General features: G+C 44.1%; 1 protein-coding gene across 7 annotated transcripts in view; it reads left to right on the plus strand.

Moving 5' to 3' along the window:
• The first annotated feature begins 2,627 nt into the window (after positions 1 to 2,627).
• The window catches only part of RGPD4 (RANBP2 like and GRIP domain containing 4), a 44,566-nt gene continuing 33,773 nt past the window's right edge, over positions 2,628 to 13,420 (plus strand). For all 7 annotated transcript variants that reach the window (XR_014789204.1, XR_014789205.1, XM_084844501.1 and 4 more), the window contains exons 1-5: positions 2,628 to 2,881; positions 10,321 to 10,388; positions 10,878 to 10,989; positions 12,250 to 12,402; positions 12,845 to 13,075. Coding sequence is in view for 5 of the 7 variants with exons in the window: in XM_084844501.1 (XP_084700627.1) it covers positions 2,807 to 2,881; positions 10,321 to 10,388; positions 10,878 to 10,989; positions 12,250 to 12,402; positions 12,845 to 13,075 (639 nt within the window). In the remaining 2 variants the exon portion in view is untranslated. The remainder of the gene's footprint in view (positions 2,882 to 10,320; positions 10,389 to 10,877; positions 10,990 to 12,249; positions 12,403 to 12,844; positions 13,076 to 13,420) is intronic.

Below are 13,420 nucleotides of genomic sequence, written 5' to 3' on the forward strand. Positions count from 1 at the left end.
AATAAATTGGTCTGTCCTTTTCTTAAATAAATGACAGTGGAAAAAGAAAAATGGTACCACCAAATCCCCTGCATACTCCATGGCATGAATTACCAGGGTTTACCTTGCACTTCTCTGCTAAATATGATTTTTCTAATGGGCAGAACAATCTTATATTCACATTATGCTGGGTAGGAAGGGAGGAAATATACCATTGCTATTCTGGCACAACAGCCAGCATATCCAGTATGTGCCCAGCCCAGGAGAGGAGGGGGAAAACACACAACTAGAAAAACACAAAAACGATGGGAAAATGGCAGAGATGTCCACAGCATCCCTGGAAACACCACCTGTGCCCACCAGGTAGGGACTGGGCTAGCAATGATGTCCACACAGGGAGGGAGCCAGTGAATTGGCCACAACAGGGACAGGCTCTGAGCCTGCACACAACATGCAAAATGCTGCCAGAGCACCCCCTTCCATCAGCCCCAGCGGCACAGCAATGACCCCACTACTGCCAATCCTCAAGCATCCCTGCAGGCCGGGGTTCAAATCCCCCTATGTTCCTCACCGCTACTGCTTTGAAGCACCCCCCCCACACACACACACACTCACACGGAGGGGAGGAAAGAGAGCCCATCGAACACAGCATCCACATAGTCCCCTGGGCAGGGAGCTTGCACAGAGTACACACAGCCCTTGTGACAAGGGCTCAAGGCCCCCTCATAATGATCAGGGATGGGACCAGGCCTTTATGTCATTTTGGAAGTAGATCCAGAGATGGACACTAGAGCTTTTCCACCTTCCATACATCCCCAAAATCTTCCTTGGGGAAGGGCAATTAGTGTCCCTGCAGTTTGCCAGTGCCTTCTGTGGTCACATAGACATATTACATATCAGCATTTTTTTTCAAATTCATCATCAATACGTTATGATTTCACTATCCACTGTGCTGCCCAATTATGTTCTCCTCCTCGCTCGAAGTGCCAAGGTCTGGCACTTTGCTTCAGCAAAAGTTTCAAGCAGCATGCACAGTGCTGGACTTTCCCATTTTTTTTGTCCACCAGGGCTGCTCTAATGTTTGCTGCTGAATTCAGTGTTCCTTAGGCTTAGCAGGGCCAGATTAACACCAGGGAGGGACCACAACATCCAACATGGGCAGATACAGCAGCAGGAGCCTCCAGTTACTCACTGCCTGAGCATGGAGTTGGGAAGCAGGAACCAGCAGTTTGAGCCCCATCAGAGGGAAGGGGGGTGGGGGAGAAGCTCCACTTAACTTTTGTATGCTTGTGGGTGAAAAGTCATATTAGAGGTAAAAGAGACAGAGAGCTCCTGAGACTTGAATCCGTACTGCAAATGCCAGGGAGCTGTTCCCCAACTACTGAGCCCAAGAACAGAGACACATCATGGGGCATTTGTCTTCCTCAACCCCAAGATGCCAGGAGCTGCACGAGGAGCCACTGAGGAAGAGGCTTGGGTTGTTTCTGTGAAATACTGCTTTACTAATCTATTTATACATTCTGGCACATACTGAGAATGAAGGGGAGAATGTGCACACGAATTTGCTCCAATGGCCTCAGACACCTTATTCACATGAGGCAAAGAGGGTGAGAGTGGGGAGGCATCTGCAGCATGTGTTCCCTGATCTCTTGCTTACCTGTGTAGGGTTCTCTTTCCGGGCGCCCCCCACTTGTTGGAGTGGAGCTTGGGGTTTGCATCTGGAGGCTTGAGGCAAGGTGCTTGTTAGGGTTATATCCCGACAAGTGTCTGTCTGCAATGTGCACAAATAAATTTCCCATGCATGTTGTGAGGCCAGGCTGTTTTGTGCAAAGTGCTCCTTTTGTCCAGAGTTTCCCCTCACCAAGGGCTTCATCACACAAGGCTAAAAATCCTGCAATTTCCCAGGGCTTCTGCTTCCGAAGTCTTTGTGGGATTAGATCGGGTCCTTTCCACGCGGCTTTGTAGAAAACCTAAACTTCTATGTGTTTCATTACAAAGGCATTAGGTGGCGCTGTTTTATTTGCAATAAAAGCGACTTTAAACAGTATGGTGGGAGAAGGGAAAAAGCCGGACTTTCATCGTCATGGAAAACAATTCAGTAGAGCTCACGAAGAGTGGGAGGCTCCCTGGAGGAGGGCTGCATCGTGTACAGGACCCGCAAACTTCTGTGAGTAAGCAATCTCCATAGCAGGATAAAAGGCCCGTGTGAAGGAGCCCCAAAAGTTCCGCTTGTGAGTTGTGTGTGTGTGTGATGTGAGCCCAGTGCTCTGTCCCTCCTCTGCATCCAGCATAGAAACCAAGCAGGGTGCAAGAAAAGGGAAGCTCCCCCTCCTTCGCACCCAGCACAGGAGGGAGAGCAATCCGTCCCTCCTCTGCCAGCTCACAGCAGCAGGCTAGTAACAAATTTTGCAGGCTAGTAACGCGGACGTGCTCCCGCTTAAAATTCTGGCGCTCGCCATTGCTTTCTATAGGAAGCTCCGCCTCTAGGAAGGAACCCGGAAGCTCCGCCTCTAGCGTGGGGTGGAGTTCACTCTCACATTTACCTATCTCTACGAAGCTAAACCGGGGATAGAGCCTATTTCGAATCTCTGTGGTGAAAGCGCGCATGAAGTCACTTCCTATGTCGCTCCCGTCGCGGGGCCGTTGACGCAACAGTGGCATTTAGCTCCGCGCGAGCCGGCGCGCCGAGTGGCGTCATCTCTCTTCGAGAGGCGGAAACCTTTCAGACTGGCTCAGCGCGGCTGGGCTTCCGACGCGTCTCCTCGTCTCTGGAGACCAAGGGACGAGCGGGGGGCCGGCCGCGGCAAGGCCTCCTCCGCTCGCCACCATGATGAGGCGCAACAGGGCGGAAATAGATCGCTACGTCTCCTCGCTGCAGGCCTCGGCCCCTTCCCCGAGAGAGGTGGGTGGTGCTGAGCGCGGGGGCCCCGCGCGTGGCTCCCCCGCCCCGCTCCTTCTCCGTTGTTCCTTGAGGTGTTCAGGGGCCGCCGGTGGCCGGTTCCCCCGGGGGTTTGTCCTGAGGCTTTTCTCAAAGCAGAGTGGGGGGAGGGAGTCTGTTGGGGCTGGGAAACCGCCTTGGCCCGAGCCGCTGCGCACACAGGCGCGCGCGTCCCCCCCCGCGTCACGCCTCTCTCTGAGCGGGCCGGCCGGCCGGGCGGGCGGGCGAGTGGGGGAGCGAAGCGGCGTGGCGTGGCTCCTTCTCCTGCTTCTCTCCACCTCCGCAGTAACTGCGGGAGCACCCCCGGTTGCCAGCGAGGGAAGGCGGCCCCTGTGTCTTTTTAAGTTTGCAGTGCGGTGCCTTCAGTTCAGTGGGGCCGAAAATAAACACTCGTACAGGATTGTGCTGTAAGAATGTAAAGGGAAATCCCGTTAGCTGTTTTTCTGCAAAATTGTGATGAGGGAAACGCAGTATCCTATGCGCGTTCTGCAGGATTTTCCATGCTTAAAAGCACAAGAGCCCTCTCCAGGCCTGGGCTTGACGATCTTTTTGCCTGCTGCTTTTCCTGTCAGTCTGTCTCTCTCTCCCTCCCCACCAAGATATTGGGAGAGGTGTAATGGAGGGTTGTTTACTAACCATAGTCTTAAACCAGCAACAAACCCAGGCTTAAAATCCTGGTTGTTAAACCAGAGTTCCCCGTTTTAGATATAACAGGCTTAAACACACCAGGATTGAAGGCCTGGAAGCACATGGGCCCCAATGCATGTTCCCAGTTAGGTAAATCATAGAATAGTAGGGTTGGAAGGGGCCTACAAGGCCATCATTGTCTAGCAACTGGAATCGTGTCTGAACTAGCACACTGACTTGTTACTGAAGGTGCTGCTGCTACATCTGCTGTCCTGTGTTGAGCAGAGGGAGGAAGCATCTCCATGTTAACACTTATAACAGCTTTTGGGGTGGAGATGTACCATGCACAGCACACATCATATTTTCTCTATGTTCTTAATACAGCTGGGCTAGATTGGGATAGGCAGCCTTTTTGGACTCATGGGCATACTGAGCAATTTGATAAACTGTCCAGGGCACCACTAGAAAATGACTGTCATGGGAGATGTTGCAAATCGCAAAGGACCTGCTCAAAGGACTGAGTACAAGGCAGAGGTGGGTCTGAGCCCCAACAGCACCTTTGAACCCACAGTTTTCTGCAACAACAGAAACCTACTTCACAGAAAGTAGACTCTTCTTCTCTATCTCTATCCCCTCCTTCCCTCTCTCTCTTTCTCACTCTGGAACACCACCCAGACAAGTGCTCTCTTTTCACAGACATGCACACACAATGCCCTCAACCATTCATCCTCCAGCCATTCTTGCACACACACAATGTATCCATCATGCATGCATACACACACATCCCTGCCTTCTCATTGAAAGTGCACAAAAAAATGCTTGCTCTTTTTCAGGATCCCTCCAAAATCCCCCCTAAACCCTGTGTTTGTCTGTCTCATACATTCAGCCTCCATCCATTCAGACATGCAAGCAGACAACCCTCAGGTTGCTTCCAGCTAGTTGTCCTTAATCCTCTTCTTGCCAGCTTCCCTAACCCCTTCCCCAGCTGTCTTACCAGTGCTTTCCCTAGCCCCCTGCTGCTCTCTTCTCCCAACCCCCCAGCTTACCAGAGAGAGGTGACAGGAATCCCGTTTCCTTTTTCCCTTGTTTTCCTTGGTAGCTAGGCATGCTGCACAGAAAAGCATTGGCCTGCAACCAGCCACCATCTTCATTTCTTGAGAATGTCTCTGAGCCCCACCTGTTGCCCAGACACATTCATGGGAAATGAAGGTGGCAGTGGCTGAGGCTTTTACTTTGTTTTGAAACAAACTCATCTGCCAGTAAGAAAAGTTATTTTGCGGGAGGAAAAATTAAAAGGGGGAAGTCACCTCAGTGAGTACTAAGAAAGGTGTCCAGGAGCACACTGATTCCGACGGGTACCATGTTGCCTACCCCTAGGTTAGATCATATATTCAGCAGTGGAATATTTCAATTCAAACTCAGAAGTGATATTTCAGAAGCCATGTAAGGAAAGACAAAATAGAAAGTTTGTATAAGCTTTAGGTTTATATGTTTCTCTTTGGCCATTCCTGATGTAATGGTATATAGATCACCTGTACTGCTGTTTTCTTTCTCAATATGAGGGGAGAGGCTGGAGAGCAGTGATATCTAGATCCAGGGAATATGGCCCAACAGTAGGTTAATGCTTTAAAAAACATTCATACAACATTTATAAGTAGATGGAATAATTCTCTTCAGAAACTAAGTGACAACAAAATATGCAGGTCAACCCAGCAATGTTGGGGTTGGACTCGATGGTCTTATCAACCCCTTCCAGCCCTACTATTCTATGAATGGCTGACACAACTTATGTAGCCAAGGTTTTTATGCTAAGTCTTCACACTCCCTTCCATTTCTTCCTATTCCAACAAATCATGTCCTTGAATATCTTTCCTTTCTTGTTCCGTAAATCATGCTCACTCCAGACATTATAGCTCAGCTGTTATGGATGGAAATTGCAGGGAAGCAGATTCTGGCTAAAAATTAGGAGAAAAATCCTAACAGTAACAGCTGTTCAACAGTGGGACAGACTGCCTCAGGAGATGATGGTTTCTTCTTTGTTGGAAATATTTAACAGAGGCTGGACAGCCATCTGACACAGATGTTGTAGCTGCATCGTACATTGTAGATCCTGCATTGAGCAGGGGATTGTGCTAGATGACCTCCAAGTTCCTTCCAACTCTTATGATTATATTGGAAAAGGTTCTTCAGACCTGTGATCACTGCTGTCTGTTTATTGAGAGTTCCAGGTTTCTTCATGTATATTTATAATCCTTTTGCTGTAGCAGGGTGTGCCACTTCTGCCTCCTCTGAGTACTTTGTTGTAATGTATATTCCCCAGGCTCTTGGCCCTACCGATGTCAGTACTGGCCTTCTCTTCCAGTCTGTTGTGAATAATTTTGTTAGGAAGTGGTATATACAATTGTGAAATAAATGCTCCTTTAAAAACCTTCAAAATAAACATAGGGTTGCTTGACTTACTTACCTTCTCAATATTATGCACCTTGAGTGTGCCTGCATTTGAGTTTGTGCATTTATGACAGCGCCAATTGTTATTGCCCCCTCTTAGAATCTTCTCCTTTTCTAAGGGCACAATCCTATGGAGATAGATGTCAGCCTCTGAATTCGGAGGCTGGTGCCTATCCAATGCACGGTGGCTGGAGCACGGAGGTGATCCTCCACCCTACATTTTTGGCTAGGTGCGTGATTTTGCGCATCTAGCTGGGGACTTCGGGGGGGGTGTGTGTGTGCAGCATATAGGAAGCCTCGTAAAGCGGCTTCCGCATTTCCTCCCTGCCCCCAAGACCACCCCCCTTTCGCCCTCTCTGCACTCCGTTTCTGAGTGTGGAGAAGTAGCCACATGGAAAGAACCACACCAGCTATGAGGGGGTAGGGGACGGTGGGGGGAGCATGGTTTCTGGGGACTGAGCTCGGAGCCAGGGTTCCAGCCTTGGTTCCTAGAAACCAAAATATCCTGTGGCCCTCTAATCAGTGTCTAGTGGCCATAGGATTTCTTCGTAAGCCCACTTAATAAGAAATAATATTTGAGAGTTGAAAATTTAAGCAAGTATGTGGTTTTTGAAATTTCTGTCCTGAAGTTTCCCAACTGTTACATTCATTCATGTATTTATTGTGGTCAGCAGACCAGAAAAAATACTTACATTGTGGAGAATTTGATACTGTTCTGTTACTAAACTGCAGTTATTTTGACACAGCCCTTAAAGGGCCAAGCAGTTGCTTTAGTTAAATTTCACTTTCTATTCTGATTGTTAGCAGTTCTGAGTTATGACCTGACAGGGATCAGAAGCAGAAGCCCTGCCTTGATACTAATAAGTGTTTAATGGTTAAACTTTAATCTCTTTTCCTACTGTTTGTAGAAGTTGGAACAACTGTTAAAGAAAAAAAACAAAACATTGAAAATAGAATGCCTGATCAAAACATATATGCCTGAGATTGGCAAGGGAAAAACTAATCTAGGGCAAGATACTGATACAACATTTTTTCATTAGGAAGATAGGGCTAAAGTTATTCCCCCGGCTGAACATACGAATGAGAAATTCTGAAAACTGTTGAGCAGGGTTTTTCAAATAGTTATACATTAGTATGGACAGTTCAACTAAGGGGAATTTAAAGGATCCTTGACCTAAAGTGTGAAAGGTGTGTACTGCTGTTGGCTGTCTTAATGGAAAGTAGTTGATGAATATTAGAAGTTTGTCTTGCATTTTGCTGGTTCCCGAGTCACTCCCTTGTCTGAACAGCTAGCTTGACCATAGTCAATCATGAGCTTTTCAAACCCTTTTTTATGTTTTGCTTTAGATAATCCCTGAACATTGGCCATGCTGGGTAGGGCTTATGAGTCTGAAACACCTGGAGGACACCAAGTTGCCGACCTCTGTCCTAGTTAAATCTCATTGTCTCCATGAGCATTAGGCAAGCCACACTGACATGGGTTGCACGTAATGTTAACCCATGGTTTATCGCCCCACCCAGGGTTTGTCTGGTAGATGATCAAACAAACCATGGTTTGTTTTCTCAATCCCCAGGTTGTTTGTTTCCCTCCTCCCTTGTCCACTCACTGTCTGTATCCCAAATACCTTTGCAGCACTGTAGTACTGGCATGTAGTATGGCTGTTTTGGTTTTGGGTTTTTTTTTTACCATTCTTGCGAGCCACTTCTGTAGCCTAGCGAAACAAGCCATGAGCAATCCACGAGTCTGGGTTCACATGTAACAACAACCCATGGCTAAACAATCTAGAATTCATTACCCTTCAACAAACCATGGGTTCTTTTTCTGGGTTGTTTGTGGTTAACAAACCATGGTTTGTTAGTGCAGCTGAGTTCATACATCATGGCAATCCAGAATTCAACTACCCATGGATTAAATAAACCATAGGTTAGCATTATGTGTGAACCAGGTCACTATCAGCTTTCATAAAAGCTTATGCCATAATAATTTTGTTATTCTTTAAGGTGCCACCTTTGTTGTTTTATCAGCCTTAAGACACTTCCACCTCCCCATACCTGCATGATCCACTTTATTGGGTTGTTCAGAGTGCTTATAAATGTAATGTGTTATCAAAAGTGTTTTTGTGAATAAACCAATAGACTCTAAACGTGCTGAAATGTTTGCTTTTAAAAAAATTAATGTTGATTCTGAAATCTTTTCACAAATATAGCATTATAATACTTTTAGAAATGTATTACTTCAGTCTGAAAATACCATGTGACCAGAATGGTTCTTATCTCTGACCTTTCTTTCAAGTATGTGCCCCACATTTTCTTGCAGTCCGTATGAATTGGCAGCTTTTTAGAAACTTTGGTTTTCATAGATTGCTGTTTAAGCATTGCACAAAAATGTTGATCAGTGGTATATTAATAAGAACAAATGCTGATGGCCTTCAAAGAACTACTTGTTATATGAAATGCAATCTGGAATATTTTCAACCATTGGGTTGTTTCAGGGTAGCTTGTCGCGATGTCTGAACTTAGAGCGTTTTTCACCCCCATCTTGGGTTGTTTTCCACAAACAAGCCACCGTAAGAACTCATGGCGTGTTGTTAGGTTGTTCAGGATAGCTTGTTTTCAGGTTGGCTTGTTTTGATGTCCAAACCTGGCAGGAGAATTTCATCATGGGTTGTTGGGAACAGCCAGAGAACTACCTGGCAAGAGCCCTGTGTTCCTCAAATCAAGAATAAAGGGCAGCAGAGAGTGTCCTGAGCCCGTTTGCAACCTTTATTTATTTATTCCAGTCTTGCGCAAGTGTGCATATTCAAAAGTTTGCTGCTATGAAATTTGCATCATTTCCCCCTCCGCTTTACTTCTCTTTCATGAAACGTGCGTATATTTAATGATCTACTTGCTGGTCTGTGTTGAAATTCGCGTATTTTTACCGACCAACCTCATTGCTCTGCCTTGAAATTTGCATGTTTTCAGTGCTTTGTAACCCATATGTATATCTGACAGCTAACAACAGAGACAGTGGGGGGAAGTAACAAGAACGAAGGAGGGGGGGAGAGCCGAAAGCAGCTGACAGCTGCAGGAGAAGGAGCTTCTCAGGAAGGTGTAATTACCTTGTTAGTACATGACCCAGCCTTTTTTAAAAAAAGGTGTTTCCTTTCAAGGCTAGTGCTGAAGTGGAGAATGAAATTCACAACAACATTGACAAGAGGGGGCTATCAAGAGGGGGCTGAATAACAGACAGGCGACTTTATGTTCCTGCACACTTGCACAAGACCCCTAATAAAATAATAAGTTTGTGAACATGTTACCATGTTCATAAGGGCTCAGAAAATTATATACATTTGTGATCTGATGCAAGGGGAAGGGGGAGTTTCCCTTCTGAGCCAGCAACCCCAGTGGACCAATATTGGAAAGGGTGCTGTTGTAGGGAATGAATGAAACAAAGATTTCTACCGCAGAAGCTCCTGGGATTTGTGCAGGAGCAGGCAGGAGGACTTGGGGGTGGGGTGGGGGACAAGCCACAGCAAGCTGTAGAGCACCTGATCGTCTGTCGGGAGTAACACGCAAACCACCAACCCACTGTGGCTCATTCTCAGGGTGGCTTAGCATGACATGCGAACTCGCCCATTGTGTTCTGAAATGCGAAGCAGTGGCCTCCAGATGTGAAAGACTAGAATTCTGTCCCATCAAAAGCTTGTTTTCTTAAGTTATATTCAGTGCAAATTTTATGTCATTCATATGAACAATCTTCTGTTATCATGTGATAGAATGCCAGAAAGCAAATGGAGTGGATTCAGTAGTGTGTACCATGTTAGTAAATCTTAAATTCATGCAAAAAAAAAAATCTGACAGATATACAGTGATTGAAAATGGCACGCTGGTCAAGAAGTTAAACAAAGGTTTAATCTGACTGTCTTTGAACAAGCCAAGCATAGACCCTGGCTTCTCAGCCCATGGTTTGAAGCTGGCTTGTTTCAAACAAAACCGTAGTTAAGAAAAGCTGCAGTTTGTTGGATTCAGATGAATCAATAAGCTGTGGTGAATAAAAACAGATGCAAAGCTTGCAGACTGCTCCTTGTAGCTGTGCTGGAGGAGGGGAGAAGACAGGGAACACACAGGCCCGCTGCATCTCATTCCTGTCACAATAAACTATGATTAATCATGACGCTTGAGTGCAGCCATTAAGTGTCATGCCAGCTGCTCTCTGAATCGGCACCACACAAGTTAGCATTGCTCATACCTGGGATAGGGGTATATTGATAAATATCTCAGCATTCCAAGATCTAAACTGCAAGCAGTGTGTTGTGTTAGCTTTAAAATAATGTCTTTCTCTTTAGAAATCCATGAAAGGATTCTTTTTTGCTAAGCTGTATTATGAAGCAAGGGAATACGAACTTGCTAAAAGGTAATATATCTTTTAACAGACTTATTAATAAAAAATAATGATTATTCCAATAAGTAATTATGGTAAGATTCTGAATGACTTCAGTTCAGCTTTGGGATAATTTCTGATGAGAGATTATTTACATTTCAGTTAGTTTCCTGTGTGATGAGTGATATGTTTATGGTAACCATATCCATTTACAACTGGATTTTATAATGCTATAATCATTATCATTGTAATCTCTACTATTCTCATTGTTCTTTAACACTTATGAAGTGCCTAAATCTTTCTAAGCATTGTACATATTGAAGGGTAAGAGAAGAATTCATGCTGGATGTTGCTTAATACCAAGTATTGTGATGAACTTAAACTAAATACATAAAATCTGGTGCTCTAATTATAATTTCAAAAGAGCCTATAGAATGCATTGACATCACCTACCTCTGTTCTGGATTAATTTCATTAGTCATGAACTGCTGTCATGTTAACTTGCTGTGCTGTTTCGTGAAGGTATATATCTACATATCTCAGTGTGCAAGAAAGAGATCCCAAGGCACACAAATTCTTGGGTCACCTGTATGAAGCTGAAGATAACATAGAGAAAGCTGTAGGTTGCTATAAGGTAAGAAATGTGTGACCCCATATTTTGGCAAAGACTATGCTTTGTAAGTCACCAAATGACAGCCCAATGAAGTGTTGTGTTGCCTCCAAAAATGATGAGACAAGCATGGACAAAACAGTAAGGAGTTGCATGATTGTGGAATGTCTTTGCAAGATAGAATCCTGTAGCATTTCACACGGGCTGGGGTGGGGTCCCAGGGAAACAATTGCCTATCACCTCCTTCTAGGATTGCTTTGAAGAGAAAGCAAGATCATTTGAGTGATCCTGAAACACTTGCCAAGTCACTTAGGCCACTACATTATGAAAATCTAGAATTTTCTAAATGAACTGGGGTGTGAGGGGGAGTTATTGACACATTTGGCATATCATCTGACTGGTGCTGTCAAATGTAAGGAATGATAAATAATCAACTTTTCTTTAAAGCTGCAGGGGATATCTTTAACTCTTCCACCAAGTAACTCTGTAGTGTTATCCCCACAACTCAAAAGATTAGGTTCAAGGATAGTAACTTATCCAAGACTATCCAGTGAACTTCATCGGTTCTAGGATTTGAACCGGAATTTTATACATCCGAGCTTATCACATAAGCCACTAAACCTTATTGCTTGTTAGTAACTTCATAATATTTTAGTTTGGAGAATGTGATGACTATCCTGTTTAGTTAGTTGTGGAGACCCCTACAGTTAGTTCAGGAAAGTGATACGGGAGCCTTTGGGAGAGGCTGTTCTGTATAGTCTAATTAGGGGTTTATATATAGCATTGGATTGAAGTAGATTTTTGTCAGATTGGGATGAAGGATGCTCACACTATGATAGGGCATAGGGCCACTCTGCAAGGAGAAATACCTTGGCTTTTATAAATCATGTCTGTCTTCTGTACAGATAATTCCCTGTCCCAGGGTATTTGTTAAACATAATATTGCTTCCTGTTGCTAATGCCCACCACTCCTGTCATGAAGACAGTCACCTTTTTTTGTTCTTAGTTCTGAATTCTTTTTGAATGCTATATTTATAGAGTGATGAAAGCTGCACAAATCTACACAAGTCTAACAACAAAATAGTCACCCGCCATTTTCAGATTTTGACTATCCTTATGCACTGTGCCTAACATAATTACAAATAAGACAGGGAACAACTGTTCTTAGACAACTGTTTATGCCTCCTTAACTTGGGCTGATGTGTTCTAGTGATTTATGTTGCAAAATTCTGTATTGCAGAAAAACAAAATAACTATATTTCCTCTTTTTAATTGGGGCTTTAGCGTTCAGTGGAGTTGAACCCAACGCAGAAAGACCTTGTATTGAAGATTGCAGAACTACTATGCAATAATGACATTACTGATGGAAGAGCAAAATACTGGGTTGAGAGAGCAGCTAAGCTTTTTCCTGGGAGCTCTTCAGTTTTCCGTCTGAAGGTAAATGTTTTAAAATTTCTGTAGTGTGACAGTGTAGAGATTAAGCCTTGATGGGTAAATATAAGCTTGCATGGAATTGGCAGTATGAAACGGTAAGCTTGGCAATAATGTAAGAGAAGTAATTTTGTCCATCTTCTATATTCCGAGACTTCTCTTCTGATTTCCAAAAAATGGAAACCTAGTAATATGTAACAATTCCTTTCATTATTTCAAAATGCTTAATTAAAAACAACAACCAATGAATGGACTATAATGCATTCCCTAACTGTTTTTAATATAGTAATCTACGTTAGAATTTACTTATCTCTGAACTACCTTGCTTATACACTTCCATTTTCTAGGAAGAAAGAGCCAAAATTAAGTTACTTAGATGGTTAAAATGATTATGTTTAAAAAATATATAACAGCACAACTTTTAACTTGTCTTTTATCTTTACCGTAGGAGCGTCTGTTGGATTGCAAAAGTGAGGATGGGTGGAATCAGCTTTTTGACTTGATCCAGTCAGAACTGTATGCCAGACCAGATGATGTATATGTTAACATCAGATTAGTAAAGCTATACATGTCAAACAAAAGACTTGGAGATGCTGTGACGCATTGTCAGGAAGCAGAGAAGAAAATTTCCTTGCAGTCAAGTTTGGAATGGTGCTCATGTGTTGTAGAGACTCTTAAGGTTTGTATGATTGTGTGTTGTAAAATATTTCCCTTTGTGCTTTCCCTTGGAAGTATTATAGTGTGCATCCTTAAGTGAGGGCTAAAAAGTAATTAAGCTACTTTGGTGTAACTGAGTCCTTTTCTGTGTCAGAACTTGTTTTTGAGAATGGTCTGAGCACACAAATAAGAAAGGGTCAGGCCCGTACGGACCCACAGTATATTTGTATTGGGTTGGGTTGGATCCACCTGTGACCTTCCGCATGCAGAAGGCATCTTCAGCTTGCAGAAGAGTCATTTCACATTTCATTCCAGAGCATTGTGAAATATTGTCACTAAATCAAAATATGTTCTATGAACGCAGCCT

Source organism: Heloderma suspectum, chromosome 3, assembly GCF_057233095.1.
Source record: "Heloderma suspectum isolate Gila_16-S chromosome 3, 16-S_ref, whole genome shotgun sequence".
In the NCBI taxonomy this organism is placed as follows: domain Eukaryota; kingdom Metazoa; phylum Chordata; class Lepidosauria; order Squamata; family Helodermatidae; genus Heloderma; species Heloderma suspectum.